The following is a 22,784-nucleotide window of genomic DNA, read 5'->3' on the forward strand; positions in this document are numbered from 1 at the left end:
TTTTGGTTACTGTAACAGATACCTGCAAGTTTTGCTTAGGCACATGACTCTAGAAGTTCACAAAGATTTTCTTAATTCAAAACTTCCTAGAACACAATTTGAAACCAATTAGAGAATAAGTAAAAATTCAACTAATAGCTTCATTTTTTACAGTAATATCTACATTAGCACCAGTACGTATAAAAACTTTTTCAAAATCAAGTAACTTTATAAAAATAAGTTTATTCATCCTAAAAAGATAACCTCCAAGGGAGATAAACAACTCTTGTTCCTTTTGCAAATGTGACAGTCAACACTAAGAGACCAACAATGTGTCAAAGACCACGTATGGTACCCATATTAGAATGGGCATGTTGGCTAAGAAATTCGTCGTCCAGAATGCATGGTTAAGCCCCACACACAGTGCTGCTTTATCGAGGAGGGTAAGTAATCCTTACTACTAGTTCTGCCTAATATAAAAATGTCTATAAAAGTTAGGTAACAGTTTATATTAAGAAACAGTATTCTGCCTTGAAAGAATTAGTGACCACAACTTACCATATGAAACTTCAGCTACTGTCCTCCGTTTGCAGCTTATTTCATATTTTTGTTTTTATAAACTCGCAATCATTCTTAATTAAAGATATAAAAAGACCCAAAGAAAAAAAAAATAGACTAAGAGCCAGCTGAAGAATGCAACATGCTAACATGACTTGCTTTCATAGAGTCCAACGTTAAGAGAGTCCATTCATTTATCCAATCTGAGCTCAAGCATAATGTGCCACCACAGTACTTCATTCATTTAGATGAGGAAAACCCCAAAACAATAATGACATTTTCATAAAGGTGTCTTGCAGGGAGATATCCAGTCTTGCAGACAAGAAAAGGAAAATGACCACTTCCATCTCTGATTTTTCTCACGATTCAACTTTTGTGCCTAGTTTTCCATTGTAATTTTTCTGACTTATGGCTTTAGACATTAGAAAAATGTAATGAGCAAAGATGTTATCATAAAAATGTCATTTCAATTACAAACAAGACAGAGAATTAGCTTGTGCTTCACACAAATTCTCATTCAGGTCAAATGACAGATTCGTTTCAGCAGAAGCAGAACTGGGCTCTTATTCATAACATACACTATCTTTCAAAAACCAACAAAGCAACCAAAACTTCCATAAGAACCCAATTCCTACAGTTTCAGTTAGAAACAACATAGCAGGGGCAGTACGCCTGTTATCCATTTACATTAGTAGCAGCCTACGCAACCTACCTCCAGCTGGTGATCACTCCTTACCAACGCCATACGGGCCCTTTGCAATGAACCATGCATTAGCTTGTGCAGTCTTAAAATTAGTTTCCTCAACCCCATTTGCTTCAGTGCTTTATCTACAAACGGCCTGTAAATAGAGGTCAAACAGTGTTGGCTGCAGCTTGCCTCAGGACTGCATTCTGGAATAACCCAAGAGGCAGAGTCATCCTCAGATTCAAGCCTATCAAGCCTCCTTGAAAAATGTTCCTGAAAGTCAAAATTTGGCTTATTAGTAAAATTGTTCTTGATGGCTTGTCTAAGTTCCTCAACATTCTCCTCAGAGATTTGTTCTTCACCATCGCTCTCCTCTGTGCACGTTCCTGAGGATTCCTTTATTTCTGTTTCCCTATCAACTTCTTCATCCTCTGGATCATTGTCCTTAGATGGTCGAGGAGAAGGAATTTCAAACACTGGCCAGCCAATGTCAGAAAGATTTTTGATGCCCAATACAGTTCCCATAATCCTTAGTTTTTGATTTAAGTCTTTTGTAATATTTAACCATAGACAGAGTGCCTGCACTCTGTCTTGGAAGTCCTTTGCAGCATACTTTTCATAGTCCTTTTGAAGAGCCTGCAGAGATGGATAAAGTGCTTCTATATACTCTAGCAGCTCCATTATCCGCTTTACTTGCTCAAATGAGACCCGCTGGCGATGGAGGTGTTCATGGTAACTTGAGTAACCCAAAGCACTAGTTCCATGTGTTGCTTTGCAAACTCCTTCTGAAGTACCATTGAGACTGGCTCCATTTTTCACACAGGAGAAGCTTCCATAGTTCACTTTGAAGGTGAGGATTTCATTGATGATATCAGGGATAGCTTGACGGGCTGCATAGAGATAGAGGTCTTGGTCATTAATGCTCCGGCCAGCGTGCCAAGCTTGCAGCTCCAGCCAGATCAGTTCATTGGATCGGTTCAGCCAGACAGAAGAGGTGTTTTCCTGTCCTCTTTGCTCCCTGTCCTTTTTCTTTGAGACTGAGGTAAGTTTTAACAAAAGCCGCAGGGTTTCAAAGAATTTTAAACGGTCAGCGGGGCAATCAGTCCTAGAAGTCTGGCGTGCAGTTCTGGGTATTGGCATGGGCACAGAGACTGGAAGCTTAGCATTGCTACAGCCAAGGCTGAGGTAAGGCTTATTGAGATCAACATCTGGAATTGGTTTTTTTGGCAGAGACCCACCAACTGAGTCTAGCATAAATGAACACTGCACATTTTTCTTGTGATCTCGTTCTGTTGTCCTTAGGGTGTCTCGGATCTTTTTTCCTTGCTTATAGCTGTGCTCCTCCACATTCTCAATGGTTTTCCCATTGTCTTTATGCACAGACTGAGTGGGCACACTCATTTTTTCTGTATGAAAAGAAATAAAGAAAGAATGTGACTGCAGCAACAAGAAAAAGAATCGTTCTATCCATACAACCTCCCAAACAAAAACTCAAAATGCAACAGAGCATTATTGAGGCTTCCAAGTCAAACAGAATTAAAGAGACTCCACTGCACGTGCAATTTCATAGAAACTGGAGCATGTACGGATTCTGAAATTTAGCTTGAATGATCCGATCCTGGCTCTTGAGGGGCTTGAACTTAGTTCTGGGAACCCCTCTGTAGTCTTAATACACTGCCTTAACACCAGGAGCCTACTTCCCCACTCTCCCAACACACAAACACTTGCCTTCTCCCTTACCACGTAACAGCAGCTCTTTCCTGCCTAATTGTGCCATCTCCTCTTCTCTTCCTGTTCTTCCTCAGGAGCAGCAGACCTTATCCCTCTTCTGCAGCACTAACAAAAGCGCTTCAACCTAGGCTTTGCAGATCAGGAGAGAAGGAACTACGTGGTATTAAACCAGTAGTTCTCTCTCTCTCTCCCTTAAGGAACTGGTGGCAGGCTGGAGAGAAGCACCTGTATGTAGACTAGCTGCAGTCCAGGGATCAGCAATTGGACACAACAAGCTACATGGTCATAGAGCCCCTGATTACTCAAGAACAGAAGAGACAACAGAACGATGGCTTAATATTGTGTCTTCTTTTCACTATTCACTGTGACTCTAAGGATTACCTGCTGCACATGGCCCATTCCCCACCCTAGAAGTAGTAATTTCCTTAGAGTCTTTGACACTCTGCTCCTCACCATAACATGCATTAATACCAGAAATGCTAATAAGCTTATTTGCAAAACAGGCCTATTCAGTGGAAGAATAATATTATTCCCTTTCTATATATGGAAAATCACAACAAAGATCCATCAAGCCAGCATACTTTTGGTTGCCAAAAATGGGAAGAGCTATTGCTCAGCATTTCAGAACACTGAGCACTTCGTGTTCAACACTCCCTGACTTCAACTGCACCTTGACTTCTCAACAACTTGCAGACCACATCACAGAATCTCTAGCTTGCTTCTAGGAAAACAAGAAACAGACAGAAGATTTTTATTTGTGTTATTTGCCTAGCATCACACAAATTTTCCTGACAGAATGCTGTTATCATATGACGCACTTCACTGACTTAATTATCAGATGGCCCTTCACTCTTGTTTCATTCACTACATATCTTCTAGCATCTGCAACAAAAGAAGGTACAGTCATACAGAAATCTGTTTCCTTCATCACAAAATTCCAAACAATCTCTTCTCATGTAAGACAGCAGTTCTCTGGAAAAGAAATGGTGCGGTAACGTAGCTTAAAGACTATCAAATGTATGCACACAAAGGCATTGTATTAAGGTTGCAGAAACGTCTGAAACAGAAGTGAAGAGGTATGTGGTCAGAACACCTTCCTTTGCTTGTTTCCATTACAAACCCTGTTTTCAGCTGTTAATGAGCAATAAATGAGTTAATAAGAGTGTGACCTGCCACATTCCTCCTTCCAACCTCCACATCTAAAAAATATAATTTAACTACTGCCATACTTGTGTATGATTAGGGCAGGTCACAATGCGTACAACGGCACTTGACTCTGGACAAAGAAGAAATTATATTCTGAGGATATGAGGAAGAAAGAAGAATCACAAAGTCATCACAGAACTTGCAGAAGAGAGAAAACTTGCTCCAAGAACTCAAAACCTATTAGTAGGGATAAACAACAGCTCCCTATTTCTCATGAAGCTATCTATCCTCAACATATGCTCAGCATCAAAGGATTACTGTGAAATACTATGCATTATAGTTCTTTAGCATCACAATTTCTGTTTAGAAATTAAACTTTTTTTAAAAAAAAAAATCACAGAAAGCAAGGAAAGTTATTACATAACTACCATATCCAAAACTAAATAAGGTTAGTGTTGCATTAAAAGAGTTTAACTTAGCCAAAAGGCACAATTTAAAAAAGCTAGTAAAAGAAGCTTAATAATTCCAATGCCTACACAGCTAACTGGCAAGTGTAACAAGATTTCTCTTCAATTTAGTTTAATGAAGACATCTTTTGGTGAATGCTCTCTCCCCAGTGACATTATTCAGAGGCTGTGTGAAATGGAAGGGAACCAAAAGCTTTGGAAGATGTTTGCATGGACCCCTCTTTTATTATGAACTTACACCCCCCAACTCTATACAACTGGAGAATAGACTGTATTCCCTTATGATAAACCACTTACCTTCTTCTCTGCTACACTTTACCTTGAAAATGTACTGCTTGCAAGTAAATGCACTCTGTGATAACATTTCCTGTTCCCTGTGAAGCATTTAAAAAAATTGCTTCCAAAATATTAATTGGCAATACTCATGTTGCCATAACAACTCTGGCAAATAACGTTGCCTGACATAGTTTAAAAAAAACCCCAAACAAACAAACATAAAAAAAACCAACCAAAAACTCACACACCCCCAAAAAACCCCAAACCTAGGTATATTCTATATGAAAATACTGAACATATAATCTTAAAAAACAGCATTTTTGCAGCCATCCCAAGCTCAGTAAAACCACTACCATTGCACATTTTTTTCTTTTCTTACTGGAAGGGCAGCTTGAAAAGATGTAGCTACCGAATGTTTTTTAAAATTGTCTTTTCAATAAGCAATTACCATATTCTATAGCTGCTCAAAATTAAAGAAAGAAAAGCTTAAAACTCCTACTTTAACCTAAAAATGTTTTATTTAGGATTAGATATCATTACTTAGTAACATTAGGAAAAAACATATATCAAGTATCTTTTGCTTTTTCCCCAGTTATGACTTTATGACTAAAGTATCAACAGAAGTAAACAGTGGTAATTACAATATAATTGCTTCAGTGACACTAAAAAGTAAAGAATAATCACAGAAAACTCTATTTTTCTATAAAACAGACTGTGAAGTGCTTCAGAACATGAAATTGAGGCACAGAAGCAACTACACCATTACTAGAGACCACAGAATTGTAGAAAAAAATTGATTGGAAAATACCTCTGAAGGTCATTTTTCCAACCTCCTGCTCAAAGCAGGGTTTATTATTTCAAAAGTAGTTTAGCCTGATCACGATTGTGTTTTGGAAATCTCCAAAGATGGAGATTCAACAACCCAATAACCTCTCTGGCAAACCGTTCACTGTTTTATCACTCTCATGGTAAAATTTTTCTTCTAATACACAAAAGAGTTTTCCTTTGTTGCAACTTATGATAGCTGCCTCCTGTTCTTTCACTGCACCTCAGTATCTGGCTCCACCTTCTGCATATATCCTCTGTCAGGTAATAAAGGGCTACTACTATGACTTTACAATCATTTTACGAAAAAAAAACCACAAACACCATAACTACCTTTCGAAGTGGAGCGGCTAGCAGGTCTCCCAACGTTATTTTTCTGATGCTTTGTTGACATACGCTTCATCTGGCGGGGTGTGCTAGGAGGAGAAGTTCCATAGAAGGTATCAGCACTTGCTTCATCTGACAATTCCTCAGGGTCAGATTCAGAGATCTTGCAAGTACCATCTTCTGATTTGCACTCTTTCCTGTAAGACAACAAGTTAAACCATGGTGTTAAAAGATAACAAGTTTTTACTTGCAATATCTGTTTAGAAAGCTAATCCATCGATAAATCCCAGCCACAGTCAACCTTCTATATTTTCCAGCCACCGCCATGTGTATTTGTCCCAAGTTTTTTCACACCCATAAGGGCAACTTTCCAATCAAGCAAAGTATAAGCAACATACAACAAAGAGGATGTATAGCCAGAGCGTCACGAGGAGAACACAGTACAAACATACATGTATATGTAATATATTTGTTTCTGAGAAAACCTGTAGCAAGCCTAAACTAAGAGATATATGAAACAACAGTTAAAAAATACAAACATAGTGCAAGACAGTCAACCTAATCAGCAGCAGAGACAACAGCAGAGGTCTTCCCTTCCACCCTCCACCCCCTAACTTGTGCATACCCTGACAGCAACTTCTAAGTTCACCAAAAAGGCTCTCCACCCCTCACAAAACTTTTATCTAGCATAAGAGACCTGAATGTATTTCATGTATTTTCCACTGATTTTAATATTAAGTAGGTTTAACCTCAGAACTTTTTTTTTTTTGGTAACAAAAAAATAACAGAGTCTCCAGAGTAACTTTATAATTAGCCTTGATTACTTTGATGGTTTGGAAAAGACACTGGTAATACTTAACAAGAAGTCAGAGCTCATGCAAACACAAAATTAAGATAACTTATATATGTTCTTCAAACCCCAAATCCAAATGGTCAGCTTAACCACTGGATGTTCTACCACTGAATTCAACAGAAAGCATGTATCTTCGCAAGATTAGTACCTGTGTCGGTAGAGTACGGCACAATAGCTTTCCAACCCCAAGTAAAACTTTCATTCCTATTACATCTAGCACTATTGTCAAACATTATAGAATAGCATTACATACAGTATTACAAAACATTTCATTATTTAAAAAAATGCTGGCTTGTCTTTGTAATTTTCCAAAACTCTAAACTATTTTGATTTAAACTGTTCAAGGACAAAACTAGAGAGCAACACTTTTTCCTTCAGTGAGGTACAGGCCTTTTCAAATAAAACCCAAAACAACAACTGCATGATATCACACAGTTCACCCCAGCAATGGCACAATTCCATTGCAGAACAAGACAACCAAAGTCTAGACTGCTGTGATTTCGGTCCAGCTCCTTCCCCCCAGCCAAAACCTCCTATATAGCCTTTCCTTTGAGTCAGTTCTGACACTTATACAATTGCCCACTAAGCCACCTCCAGGAGCTGATTTATTTGTAAACTCATGTGGCAAAAAAAAAAAAAAAAAAAAAAGAAAAGCCATTGGGTTTTTTATGTAAACTCTCGGCAAGCTCAAAGACAATTTCCAGTGCCAGCTTGCTCTCATAAGAAGAGGTCAGATGTACACCAACCACAATGGGGGGCATGCATGCACTCTTATATTAGGAGTTGCTTTAAAAATAAAATATGACAAATACAGTAAATGAGTAATCATGTCAGATACACTTTCCTTCATCCTGAGCACTTGCTCTGCCCCACCAAATAAGACTACTTCAGTAGAGTGGCAGTTGGGTACAATACCATTAATAGCTGGATCTCCTCTGCATGATAAAGTGACACACAGCAACAAAATTACTCTCAGACTGTGAACGACCAAACTTCAGTACATTTTATGCTGCACACTGACATATTGGGAAATTTCAAATTCATACATGGAAACAAATTATTTTAAGACAATCTGTGAACTGTATCACTGTCCCACCAATAATATATCATTTTAATTCTTCACAATGTTAAAAAAGACCCACAAAATAATTAAATCCTCTGGTCGGTTCAGGCTTCAGGGGAAAGTACATGGCAGCAGGACAGAGTTTTCACTTTTATCACTATCCCTTCATACCCATCAGATGTTTATCTAACTAGGGTAAATACAGAGAAGGGATAAAAAGGGAAGGAGGAGCAGAGGACTCCAAAGCCAAAACAAGTCCCTAACTGATTGAATCCCATGGATTCATCCCATGGAGCTCAAAGTGACTCCGAGACCTCTGCCTTCTCCCAGAATATGTGACCCATTCCCCAGCAGAGTCCTCTCATCACCAGCATTCCTCACTGATGCCATATGTGCAACTCTTGTTTTAACACACATTTGGGAGAAGAACATGCACCACTCTAGCTTGGAGGAGGGAAAAAATGCAATTTGCCTCCAACCTCTCACGTATTTTATTTCTGAAGCAGGCATACAAATAACACCACCTTGACCCTTGTAAAAGACATGGAAGCAAAGAAACATTTGACCTAAATCAGACGGTGCAAGACTAGCATCAGTACCTGATAACTTCAATTTTAATTTCACTTGAATCACAACTGACATTCTACTTGCTGCTATTTTTGAGGCAGACGAGGAATGTTACTCATGCTGTGGTGGAGCGAGTCTGAGTGTCTGCAGAAAGAAATATGCCAGAATATTGCCAGACAGCTGAAAAGCAGTAAGGCTAACAAAAAAAATTAAAAAAATCAAAAAGTCAGATAACAGTACTTTTTCTTTGCCTTTAGCTACAAACAGAAATAAATACCTTAACATGCAGAACAGTTATGTTCTCTGCAAAGCCATGGAAACATTTAGTGTGTGAAATTACTCTTCTCAGATTACAGCTTTGAGAAGGCGGCAGGCAAGTTCACCAACTATGGCAGATAAACTTTAGAAGTTACCTAACAAAAACCACTCAGGTGGTACCGTAGCACCACCTGTAGTCTAAGGAGAGCCCTACAGTGAATTTGGCCATAATGACAAGCACACAGAATCACCAATACTTTTAGCCTAGTTTGCTTGCCTTGGGAAATCATGCTGTTTGTGTGTCTTCTAACAATCTGATTTAATTAACCACTATTGGCCAAATACAACAAAAAAGTCTTAATTTGTTCCTACAGATCATGTGAAAACCGGTGGATAAACAATAGAAAAGGATCTTGTAAATGCTGAACTGCAGAAGTGGAACACAAGCTTACACGTTTTTGCACCAGAAAAATTTTATTCCTGAGAACCACTGCAAACAACCCTACTGCAGAAAAAACCTCTGGGCAGAGCACACCCTTCTGATTTTGCCAAAGACAAATCAACCACAAGAGACTAAACCACATGAAACAAGAAGTCATTAGTTCCAGTGCTTATGGAACTATTTATTTTTTCAGTGATCTCACTGGCCTGGCAAGGCGCAGGGTGGGGTGCTGATGCTCTTGCAGGGCCTGGCAGAGAGCATCCTGCGGCACTCGCATTAAGTCTCAGTTCCAAGGCAGTTTTGAACTAGGACAAGTTACCTCGTTATAAAAGACCAGTGAAAACACCGCTTTCCTTTTGTTTTTAAGTCAGTAACCTCTTCTAAGAATATAACGATTAAACCTCTTCACCAGGCTGACTGATCTTTAAAGACCATAAGCTGGTTCTTCCCCCAACAGTCACTACCTTGTTTGTTTCTTGCTACACCCAATGAGAGGACATGAAGTCCAAAAGTATTCAGAACACTCACCAATCTCACATCTGAATAACATAAAGACCTATACAGTGGGATCTAGTATGACTTACTTAATATTCAGATTTTTTTTTCCTGGCTAATTTAGCAAGCTGTTCTTTAATTTGTTAAAAACCATAGCAGATTTATCACAAAATATGCAGCACTAGATGTCACATCACAAAACAGCAATCATGCTCTACAGAACCACTCTTGTTAGCAGCTGACGAGATGATATAAATGGAGCCGGCTGGTCTGCTTAGAGGGAGGAAGGCACAGGCTGCAATTCAAGTTTAAAGATTCAGCACGCTCAGTTCAGGGTTTGTGTGCAAATAGTGTATCTCAACCACGACATAACCAAAGACTAATTAAATCTGCAAACCTATAAAGTGCACTGCTGGCAAACCTAAATCAGATTATAGCACTGGTTATTACATAGAATTGTTGGTTCCTAGGTACTGTTGCAACCAGATTTGGGAAACGCTAGTCAAAGCTAATTTCTTGTTTGCTACCAAGAACTGCAGATTTTCTCCCCCACAGCCAGTGAAAACCATCCTAATCTTAATTAGGCATACACGCAAAAAGTGAAAGCTAGAAACGTGACAACTGAAGTCACTATTTGCCAAGGACAGTTTAAAACCAATGCTTACAAGGAAAACGTGAAGTGCATAGTTTTCACATCAGTCTATTTACAGGCTGGTCCCAGATTCAATTTTAATGACCAAAAAGCTTCTCATCAGTTTCACCTTAGGGATATAGAAGAGACTATAGCCAGGAATACTGGGAAAGTTGCAAAGGCAGTAGGGTAAAAAAACCAAACAAAACGCCTTCACAGCTCTGAAATGCAACAAAAAATAAATAACCAAGAATGTTTCCAACAAGTAACTACTGTATGTTACACCAGTGTGCACTTCAACCAGAATGTGAAGAAACAGGATACAGAATTTCTTCAATTTGCATGTGTAGATGACAATGAGATTTTTTGTTTATTTTTTTAACAAAGTATTGGCAATGTATTTACAGTTCCAGCTCAGTCATGAAAACTGAGATACATCATCTAGATTTTCAGAGACCTGAAAACAAAAACAGGAGAGGGGGAAAACTGCGGTATGAAATTTGAAGCAGCAGGACAGGGAGCAAAAGGTCTAGTAACTACTGTTGTTGATAAAGGCCATAATCCTTTGGAGAAACACACTCATTTATCATTAAAAATAAACTAACACATTAAAAGATCACGAAAGATCATATGGGGACATATTAAAATTAAGTAGGCTAAACTCACACTTAAGAATATGATTTTTAACCAGTATAAACTTTTTGCACTTTACTGAAGCATTATTCAAATTTTCAAAGTTTGAAACAACCAATAATAACAGGTCATACTAAAAACTGTGACAGCTCTACGGGGGAAACATTTTTCTAATCTTTCCTTTGTATCAGCTACCCTTGATCCTCATAAGCAAGAGTTCAAATGTATTACGCACTTACATAATTAACTCAGGTTTGGCAAGTGGTTATCATCCCACACACAGCTTAAAAGCTTGCTGGGAATCAGAGCAGGAGAGGTCAACTGATTGGACTACACATAGCATATAGCACATAGCAATAAATGTGAGTTAGGCAATTACAACGCAGCAGCCTTGATAATCTCCCACCAGTACAGTTAGGAAGCTTCCCACTCCACAGGCTGCTGCCGTCAACAGCTTCCTGCAGTTTCAAAGACACGACACCACTGACACATCAGTAGGGCTCTTTCTCAACACTTCCTATGGCACCCTGCCATTTCCACACAGAGAACGGCAAGATCTGTACAAGGTCCACCACCGAATTACCTAGTATTTGGTTCTTGACACTCACTTGCCATTGTTTTAGAGACAAAGTGCCTATTTTTCAAACATATGTTCTTTAACAGGGATTCAGCTTGATAATTAAAGTATGCAGGAAGACAAAGCTTCATTAGTATGCTCTCACTAACTTACACTGACAATTTTAGGTAACCATCTCTGCATCTGTCAGAACTGAAAAACAAAACGGTGTCCAGTTAGAGCTGCTAAACACCACACACAACACAGCTCTGGAATCAGCAGCCCTAACTTCTGTGGGGCAGTACTGGGTTTTGTTTTATCTGCACAACACAAGAGAACGGGGCAGTGCTCCTGGACCAACTCCATTAATCAACTTGAAGCCCTTTGGGAAACTAAGACTGAGGATTAGACAACCTAATCAGGAAAGCAAGTTAAGATTAAATGAACAGAAGTTCTGCTAAAGTACAGGACTGCTATCTGGTGTAAACTCCTAGTGCTACATTCCAACATAATGAAAACATCACACAGTCCTATTTTTTAATCACCTTTTAACAATTCCCTATTCTCAGAGAAGCTATAAGCTTAAGCAAACAGACTTGGTTCTGAAAAGTTCCTGAACTGAACGCAGAAAGGACTATAAATCCAATTTTGCATACAGTCTTCTCTTAAAGATCTGCTACATTTGTGAATACTAAAATTAAGTGCTTGCAGCTATTGCATTCGAAGCAGTTATTACAAACTGTTGTAAGAGCAGCAAAAGAAAACAGTAACCCAAAAAACCTTGAAGGAGGGACTATGAGTGCAATTCCAAGGAATCCTGCAGTAAAAAGCAAGAAAAAAATCTTCGGTATCTTTTTATTATTTTGTTTTTCATTACTGAGCAGCAGGAATTTGCTCACAGTTTGTAAAAATAAAACCGGGTTTTTTTGCTAAATGCATCCTGTATAAATCTTGCACAGTGCTTACGGGGGGGGGGAAATAACCTGGTTAGCAAGACACGAAAATTCAGTGACTAGCATGGACATTTAAATGGTGCACGTCACTTATTCCTATTGTGACTATACATCCAAAGACAATAAAAAAAAAATTTGCTCACATTAAAACCTAATACTGACATACAGTAATGAAGATACTTGACCTCGTATTCACATTTGAATCTCATATGCCAGAGCTCAGCATTTTTGAGCAGTCAACATTAAACCTCAGTCACCAATAAATTCTGATTGCTGCCAACATACTAATAAGACTTACTGTTACAAAGCTGGTAATATACTTGAGATATATACATATATATATACTTATTTTTAACAGTATAATTAAATTCAACTTGAAACTAAGGACACACCTGGCTTTTTAATTTGTTATCCTTAATATAATTTGTCTAAGCAATAAGAAAGCACTAAGTTTTGGGGGTTTTTTTGAACAAGAATCACTACCACGAAGATAAACTGTGGATACAGTCCTTCTTAAAGTTCTTTTAGTGTAAAAATTATGTAAGAACAAAAAAGTCTTCAAATTATGAAGGGTGAATGCAATTAAACTTGCAAAAAGCACCATGCCTCTATTAAGGCCCAGATCAGCATCCTCCTGAGGGGGAAAAAAACAAAACAAAACAAACTTTATTACTTCTGTAAAATATCACTGCTTGGCAAATTAATGCCCATGTTTTTGGGTAAGTAACTGGAAGAAGTATCTGTTACCTGCTGCCTTCCCGAATTTTAGAGAGAACAAGACCACACAGACCCATACCACATCTCACCAGTAGAACAAAAAACACTGAAAGCAACTTTCAGCTGGAGGGGAGAGCAGTAACAAGAGCTTTGATGTTCCAAGTTTCCAGCCCACAACGATCTTTACTCTAGAAATGAGACATCTGGACAACTTGACAATAAAACCTGGCAGAGAAACACCTAACAGCAATCTCATAGTGGAAAAGGGGCACTTCAGAGCATCATCTCTTCTGGCACAAAGGCTATAGAAAAACAGGCAGGGAGAAAGCACAAAATAAAAACATTGTTCTCTAAAGCACTTGCTGCCCTTGCAACTCTTCCTTCAGTTGGTAAGTAAAAAGCAAGATTGCTAACTCCTTTCATTTCTCCAGATCTGTTTTTCAAGCACGCTTCTCTAACTCTATTTGTGTATCCCTGTGATCACCCTACATTTGCACTATTCTTCCTTTCTACAGGAGGTGGCTAATCCTATCTAGTTAAATGCATCCATTTCCCATCTCTTCTGAAAACTAAGACATAAATATTTATGAGGGTCACAGTCAACCTTTCATTGATTTCTCTAACCATAAAAGCAGGTATTAGATAAGGCACAGCAATGTCAAGGTTAAAATGAATAGGAAGAAGAAAAACAAACTTGAAACTTTTCTTAAAATTACAAGGAAGTTTGAAAGAGACAGAGATGCTAAAGATAATGTCTGGAAGAGATCTGAGGAAAGGAAAAACCATTTTATCATGTTGTCATCTTAAAACAACATCCTACGGCAGAAATCTAGGGGTTTTCTGTATTCACTAAGTATTTCAAAGTAACTTTTTAAAGAAGAAATAGTACCAGCTTAACAACTTCAGGTTTAAAAAATATTCAAGTTCAGCTGTACCTAGCTACATTATTCCTCCCACAGGAATCAGGGGAAGGCAAGGTATGTCATCAGTTGTCTCTATAATCTAGGAATGAACAACTAGCATGCTGGGGAAAAAAGGTGGCACTTGGGTGGGGGAGTCGGGGGGCAGGCATGAGAATTTACTTATAACAGAGATAGTATTTTACCATTTACTGCTGACGCTAACTGAAAAAAAAGCATTTGCATCTTTCAGGAAGTAAGTCTGCAGACGTAAATTTTACAGAATCTAAGTTTTCATTAGGGCTACGAAGATGATTAGGGGACTACAACATCTCTCTTATGGAAAAGGGCTGAGGGACTTGGGTCTTCTTAGTCTGGAAAAAAGAAGACTGAGGGAGGACCTTATCAATTCTTATAAATACTTAAAGGGTGGGTGTCAGGAGGATGGGGCCAGCCTTTGAAAATGAAAACTCTATGGACGTGTGACTGCTGGATCCAGAAATAATACAGTGAAGGAGCTCGGCCTCCTCTTGAGAGACCAGGGGGAAGAATGCAACCTGCTGTTCCAACACATTGAGAGTAATGTGAAATTGTGCCCTCAGTCACGCTCCCTTCCGGCTGCAGCTGAAGCAATTTCTCAGATGACTGTCCTTTCTGCTTCCCACTGACACTTTGACAGAAGTCACCAGCCTCCAAGATGCACAGGTATGACTGAAAGTACCAACCCCGCCTCTTCACTGGTGCTGCTGAAACAATACAGCTTCGTTGGAATGTCTTTGTTAGCAGGATTTTTCCAACTTCAACCACTTTAGTTTTGGTTAAGCAACCAAATATTCCTAATGTTATGCTACCAAGTTTCATACGGCAGATACTCCTAGTTGAGGGGGGAAAGAGAGTGATGTTAGGAGATGAGAACAGTAATTTCTAATCTGGGTCAGTGGCAAAACTAATGCATTTTTTTACTTGCAGCAATGACAAAAGCAAAATACATGGGCAGGAAGATGCTTAAGGTAATACCTGAATCACTACCAAGAACTGATGGAATTACATAATTCCAGTAGCTTATTTATAAATTAATCTATGAACAAGGGCTCATCAACATAGAAATAATTATAGAAACACTAAAACTTCATTAGTAAATAGTCAGAATGTAATAATAGCCCTGTAATAGCCATGCTTTGCTCACTATTTACACCTTGTTTATCTTTGAAGACTAACATGTAGCATGCCTGCACAAATGCAAACACCCAATGCTGCCATGAAGCCCCGGACATACATCTTGCAACCTGCTTGCAAAGTATGGATTTACGCTACAACAGCCCTGCTAACAGTTAAGCACCAAGTACAATAAATCCCAGATCAGCTGAGGCCCGAGAGAAGTACAAAAGCAAGTATTTCTGCTGCAACATAACAGTTGTTTGTAGCAAGACTTCACTGTGACACAACCACCACTATTTCTGCAGAAATCGACAAGAAAAAAGAGTCATCATTGGGGAAAAGACTAATGTAAAGCTTAGAGCTAAACAGTTAATCTTTAATTGCTTCCCAATGACATCTTCTCCTCCTTGGTAACTCTCAATTAAGCTGTTTAATTAGAACAGAAGGACCCAGCAAGTGTGAACACTTCATTTCTACAGTAGACCTCAAGCACATGTCAGACTGTAGCCAGTTCCCCCCATTACACAGTTGCTTAGAGCACTACTGTACTGACTAGCAATGTTGATTTTAAGAGAGAAATTCAAACAAAATCTTCTGCTTCTCAAGATCTGGAAACTACCAGTCAGTCTTGCAAATTACAACACTTTGACACTTTTCCCAAAATTCTCCTGCAGAAGCTTCTAAGTGCTTGATTACTGTATTTCTGTCAGAAAGACACAGAGTTACAGAAAAATGTAACAAAGGCTACTGAAAGAGCAGAGAAGTGTTGAAGCACCTATTGACTGACTACAAAAATGCGGTAAACTTCAAAAAGACAGAAACTGTCAAACAATGAGTTAAAAATAAATTAAGCAAAATGCATATTAGTATTCATATCTTTTTATTGCAAGCAGAAATAAGAGCTATTGAGACCTATCTAAATGATCTAAGAAAGTAATTTTTCTTCTGCAAGTTACACTAGCTAGAAATAAGTACAAAAAATAAATAAAATACAGCTCTTATAACAGTATTGGCTGTTCTTCATGTTCTCATTTCAGAAAAAATAATAATCAGAACTTCCTGTTCTTTTTTACTAGTAAATTTGGAAACAGAGAAAGGTTAACTAATTTTCCCATCTTTGATTATTATAAGTTTTCATGCAAATTTGGATTATGACATAACAGCATTTACAGAATATGCATGTACATTCAGTTTTGAGCTTTTCCCCACCATTCACAAATATATTATTTGATTAAAACTATGCCATAAGTTCTTGGCACCTACACAAATTAGATCTCCAGGTCTCAAGCTACTCAAGTTACACACCCAAAAAATAAGGTACATTTAATTAAGAACTACTTATGAAAAATCTATACTAACAGATCTGGATGGTTTTCAGGAACATTTAAGCCACACCAGGAAAAGTTACATACTACTGGGAAAAGAGATACTATGACAGGAAGCATCAAGCTGCTAGGCTCAACTATAAATATATCATATATAACAGTGACAAATTGGGAAAGACACAGACCTAGGATAAAAAATAGCACGATCTGTAACAGCTATTCTTCCCCTGCTCTCCTGTGCACAAACTTTACTCTTCTGGCAGAAAGTCCCATTCCTAGGTAAGAAAAAGCCACCAACGAGTTTTGATCCCAAAGTTTCAGTTCATCTTTTAGATGAATTCAAAGTCTACAAGAAACCTCAAGATGAAGCATTAAGATTTAAATATGTTTTTAGTTAAAGCTGGTGCCTAAACACTAGGTGCTGGACCACTAGTCCACAATCTTTGGAAAAATCGGGCAATGCAATGGACCTGCAGTACTCTGCACTATTTGGAGCACCCCAAATGCTCAGTGGACATCACTTACCAGACAGATGTTTCATAGCTAAAATGGTAAAAACCTTAACAAGTACTGCTCTCAGAGAAGCCATGAGCAAGTAAACCAGCAGTGCACATAAGCCAAAGGCAGAATAAATCATACATGTATACCACACTAGAAAGCAACACATGACAGTCAATACCATTAAATGTTAGCAGGACACAGAAAGAACAGAATAAAAGTCCTCCTCCTACCCCACGACAGCAGGAGACACTCATCAGGGCAATACAGTTATATGCCATTTTGTCTGGATTCAGAATAAACCTGATCAAGATTCAGGTCGAGCTGATGTGATTTTACATAGAGCATTCTTGGACTGGACATGAGTGAACATTTGGCAACTCAGTAGCACTAAAACTCAGGTGTTAAGAGCAAACATTCCAGTTTGGCTTTATGTTTGCAGTTGGCCAAGGATGAGCATGGGACAATTAGCAACTCTTTAAACAAATAAGCTTTTAAATTACTTTTAAAAATTAAAAAATTAGTTAATAGATTACAGGCTAAACATAGCATCAATGCAGTTAACACTTGAGAGCAGAAGAAAACTTAAGGAATGTAATAGCCCTGCAAACATAAATGGCATATACAACAGCAAATCCAACCACACAGCTGAAGAAATATGAGCTGAGATACCCCTATCTTCCTGTGCTGACAGGGGTCAACATACTACTTGACTAGCAGTGGGTAGTAAAGAAAAAAAAAAAATTGTTTTCTAAATCTATTTTAAATGCAGTTTAAAAGAATGGTTTGTATGTCATTTAAGAAATGTGGTTGTCATGGAAGCCAAATCTTTACAAGCCTCTAAAATTCCCAATTCGCTTCCTAAAATAAAAGTTACTGCATATCCCTTATCCTTTCCTTTAAATTCAGTAGATCTGTTTTTCATCACAGCACAGTTTGCATTCCACAAGGGCCAATATCACTAGCTTACATAATAGTAAAACCAACCTTGACACAGACAGCACTAATTAACAGACATAAAAACAACTCAAGCAGCCACACAACGCAGACTAATCCTTGCTGCTACAAATGCCAAAGACATCTCAACTAGCACTTCGTGTGTGTTTGCGCGTAGGTGGAGCAATCAGTCATTCATCCCAATCTTGCACATGTAAACAAGAAAATGCAATACATGAAGAATAGAGATTACATCTTACCTCATTTAAATGCATGGGGAAAATATAACAACAATAAAGGATAGTAAAACTCAAAACTTAAATCATTTTTCCCACTGAAGCTATGATCCTAAGTTAATAAAATAATTTTAAACTCTTTCACTGCTGATACACTATCAGTCATACAGACAGTTTGGCAAATAGAAAAACAGGTTGAGCGCAATTCATGACATGACCTCAGGCTTCCCCCAAACAACAGATGCTGCAGACTGACAGCCCAATTCATTGTCATCATAGAGCCAACAAATCTGATAGACCAACCACTGAAAAATTCTCCAGTGCAAAGGAAGCCTCCACCTTAATCACAATTCTGTCCCGCTTTATTCACAGCCTTGCTCCTTCCTTCACCCCTTGCCCTGGATGCACACCAGGAGAAAAGAGGGCTACAAGTGATCAAGGCACAAGTTAGAGTAGCCCTACGGCTCTTCATGCTTTTGCAGTGCCACCAAAATTGGCATCCCAACAAAGGAAATGCTTAAGGCCTCATTTTTCTCTACAGTGGATTTGTGCCAGAAAATTCTTGGGAAAGCCTAAAATTGGGCTCAGAAAATGTAAAGCCTACAGGCCATAATCAAGAAGAACCAAACATGTACCTTTTTAAATTCACATTCTGAATTATCAAACTGGAAACACCTTACCTTGAAAACTTTCTGTTTGCTTTGTTACAAGGATTCATACTTAAACATGAATTCTTCCCAAACAGTTTAGTAGTATCTTTTCATTTATCCATAACCACAGCAGGCTGTCCAATGTCCAAGTACAACCCTATCTCAAAATCAGCATCTGCTCATAGGTCCGCTAAGTCTTTTTCAGTTCAGAGCTGCCTCCCCTCTCTCCCCACCCCACAGGGTGCTTCAAGAAAGAAAGGAAGACCTGGGAAAAACAGTTTGCTTTTGGAGAGGGATTCTCAATCAATTTGGGCTAAGGACTGTACAAAACAAAAATGCCATGAATATACTGTAAGCTTGCCTTAGATTTACAAAATGTACCATTTCATTTACATTATGACAAGGCACAGAATTTTTACACAAACGGATTTCCAACACACGACAGTCTCACAACAATAAATCAGTAAAATTCCTTTTTTAACTAAATGTAGGTATATTGTTAATGACAACGACTGAGGACTTCTCCAACAGAATTACATTTAACTTAAAAAGAATGCACTACACCAATGCACTTCAGTGCTAGACAGAACTCTTTATCATAAGAACACATTCACACTCTACAAATGGGATTAAAAGCTATCTGCCACCAAAAGGATTTCAAATTCTCAAGCCAGCACACAGTCCCACTGATTTCAACAAGATTCTGACCTCACAGCCTCAAGACTCAACACCTAATAACTCCAAAATTTAAATCAAATTTAATCATGTTGAAAAAGCTTCAGATACTTTACTCTTGTATTTCTTTTAAGAAAAAGCAAGTACTATGTAAAGTCAGAGATGCAGTTCTGTTCTAAAGCAGATGGGAAGTTGATACACAAAGTACACACAGAAGTGAATCACGGTGGAGTATATGCATTACCCTACACAAATTAAGGCTACCTAATTATTTTGAGACATCTCCTTCCCACCCACCAGCTCACTCTGAAATAACTAATTCAATTTTCATTTGCTAGGTAAAGTTGCCACCACACTATCCACACCCACATCCGACTCATATAAACTGTCTTTTAATAAGCAGAATCCAGCAGAGGTCAGAAATGGCCCTAGACAGGAAATGCCTGGGTGTTTTCCATTCAGGCACTGCAGATTACTCTTCTACATGAAGACAGCCCAGGTCTAGGGTCATGCTGTTGTACAAACTTCATTTTAAATCATTTTCTGCTTAACCTGCACTATTACTCTTTGAAGATCCTGTAAAAAGAAACTTGGAAGCTTATGAATTCAGTTGCCCTACTGGCATTTGTATTTCATAACATTTCTGTTAAATCTAATTAACTGTTACATACCTTCTGGTTTTGACATTCTCATGACATAAGAAAAACAAATCATTAAACTGCATTAATGAAAACTCAAACCAGACATTGTTCAACTCCATAGCCTCGATCCAAACTGGAGTGCATCACCGCTTCCCTTTTATTGTATCAATACGAAATGGTACCTTGCAATATCCAAGAATGACCTCAGGAATGTGACAGCATGAAGCTTTTTTGTACAGCACACCTGGAATACAACATGTCTGACTATTGCCTTACGGTACTAATTGATCACACAAGCGTTTTAAAAAACGTTTCCTGAATGCCTCCTAGTGAGAAGTGAAGTGCATCAACAGGATGTTATTTTAAAAGGAGAAATAATTGCCAGGGAATTAATAACTTGGACTTATGCAACACTTATACAGCCAGTTGGAAACACTAAACCATGAAGCAATTTGCATCCCCATCTCTCAGCAGGGCACAGATGGAGACTTGCAAAAAGCCAATCTGCAGGTCAGCACATTCAGGAGGTAACAGCAGTTGCAAAAAGCTCGAGGCATCACAATGCTAGCCCTCTTTGTGGAAAACCTTTTTTTTTTTTAGAAAAAAATTGCATCTTCTGACAAATATCGATTGCAACATTGCCAGGAGCGGTACTCCAAGATCCTGCTTGTTTTATCGCTGCGCCAGAAAGAACCAAACTACTTGGGTTTAAGCACGGCTGCCGGGAACACCAGACACCCTTCTAGCAGGCGGCGGGGTTTTTATCGCTGCAGTTCGCCAAAGCCCAGGCGCGGGGGTGACACCCTGCCCGCATGCCGGGGGGCTCCCCCCGCGGCCCCCCTCCCCTCCGCACGCTGCTCCGCCGCCGGTAAAAGCGGTGCCCGAGAGCTGGCCTTGCCAGGGCCCCAGCAGCACCCGCTGCTCAACTCAGAGGGGGGAGGAAGGAAACGATTTGTTTTTAATTGCAAAGTGCCCACAAAACACCGCCTTACCCACCGCAGCCACTAGAGATTCCTTATCGCAGCACCTTCCCACTCGGTGGGCCCTTTCCAGCAGCGCAGAAGAAGCAGCAGCCGGAGCTTTTGCATCCCAAAGGGACGGGGAGGGGAGAAGGGGGTGGGAAGGTTAAAATCGCACCCCGGGCAAGGCAGGGCTCCGGAGGCCGTGCCCGGCTGGCGGCGGGCGGGCGTGCAGCGCCAGAGCCGTGCCGGAGGGGCGGCGGGCACTCACACCCCCGGCCCGCCTCACGATCTGGCAGCGGGCGGCCCGCACCGCTCTCTGCACGTAGCTCCCTATTTGGCAGCGCCGGGTACTGACCTCCCCGGCAGTGGCGGCTCCTCCATGGCGGCGGCAGAGACCAGCGCGGCGACGTCTCTCATGCATGCACCGAGACCGCCATGGTGGCGGGTCCCAGTGCGCGGCCCGGCCTGTCCCGCTGCGGCGCCGGGGGTGCAGCGAGGAGGAGGAGGAGGGGAGACGGACGGACGGACGGAGGGATGTCTCTACCCAGCTGCAGGAACCCGGCCGCGCAGAGCCGCCCGCGCGGCCGCCATCTTGAAAACAGCCTCCCAGGGCAGCGAAGCCGGGAGCATCGCTACGGCGGGCGAGGAGGGACCGGCCGAGACAGAGGCGCTCACTCGCTGCGCTGTGGCCGGGCGCCGAGCGGCAGTGGGGCGTGGGCTCCCCCAGCCCGCTGCCCCCGCCGAGGCTGGCGGGGGGGGGCCTGCCCCTCAGGCAGGCGGTGGGGACGGGGCTGCGAGGCTGCGGCCGTTCCCTCTCGGGAGGCGGCGGCGGGGGGGTGTTTCCCCGCCGTCCTCCAGCCGGGAGGGGCCGCCTGTGTCCCGGCGCCGGGCGGCGGTGGAAGGGCGGCGGGAGCTGTCGGCCCGCCGGCCGGCGCCTGGCTCTCTCCCCAGCCGCGATGGGGCTGGTCGCCGTTACCCACCGCCGGTCGCTGCGGGTGCCGGGGGGGTCTCAAAAACTGCAAGTTTTCGCACGGCTTGAGCAGCCGGGAGTAGAGTAAAAGAAAAAGCTGATTACTGAGAGGAACGTGGTTAGCTCAGCAGGTGCCAGCTCCCTGCAGCCCACTCGCCTGATGGCCCGCGCCTGCTGAGGTTGGGGCCACCACAGCCTTCTCCGAGGAGGTCACAGGCATGAAAGGCCTTCAAGGCCCCCCTGGGGAGGCGTTAGATGGAAGAATGAGCAGGGGTGCTCTTAGCTTTGCAGGCAAAGTAGAAAAAAAAAAAAAAAGAAAAAAAAAAAAGAAAAGAAAAGCAGGCATCATTTGTTCTGCTGCTTACGGAGCAACTTGTCTCATTGGATAAACCCCATCTTTCTAAAGCCTCCAGTAGCAATGGTTGTCGGCCTTGAACGGAGAACTGGAGCCACGTTATCCATTTGGAAATAGAGGGAGGAAAAATGTAATTTCCTGAACTATAGCTTGGCTGGAATACCAACGTTAACGCCCTTCAAAGCAGAAAAGTGCCATGAGTTATTTAATTGTTACAATTGGTGAGAGAGAGCCTGATCTTTTGTTTTATAGGGCTGGAAGCAGATCAGCAAACCGTGGCATCGGTAATGTGTGTACAAACAGTATATGTTGTTTCT

The 22,784-nt window shown here is 40.5% G+C and overlaps 1 protein-coding gene across 9 annotated transcripts in view; it reads right to left on the bottom strand.

The window, feature by feature from the left end:
• Positions 1 to 21,921, bottom strand: part of MAP3K4 (mitogen-activated protein kinase kinase kinase 4) — a 70,392-nt gene extending 48,471 nt beyond the window's left edge. The window contains exons 1-3 of one of the 9 annotated variants that reach the window (XR_010070317.1): positions 21,498 to 21,921; positions 6,001 to 6,191; positions 1,250 to 2,628 (exon numbers count right to left, since the gene is read on the bottom strand). Coding sequence is in view for 8 of the 9 variants with exons in the window: in XM_063329206.1 (XP_063185276.1) it covers positions 1,250 to 2,628; positions 6,001 to 6,191; positions 21,498 to 21,559 (1,632 nt within the window). In the remaining variant the exon portion in view is untranslated. Of the gene's footprint in view, positions 1 to 1,249; positions 2,629 to 6,000; positions 6,192 to 21,176; positions 21,249 to 21,497 lie in introns of those variants that run through there. The other 8 variants (XM_063329206.1, XM_063329201.1, XM_063329204.1 and 5 more) reach the window with 8 other exon arrangements.
• Positions 21,922 to 22,784: the final 863 nt, after the last annotated feature.

The sequence above is a fragment of the Chroicocephalus ridibundus genome, chromosome 3 (assembly GCF_963924245.1).
Source record: "Chroicocephalus ridibundus chromosome 3, bChrRid1.1, whole genome shotgun sequence".
NCBI lineage: Eukaryota > Metazoa > Chordata > Aves > Charadriiformes > Laridae > Chroicocephalus > Chroicocephalus ridibundus.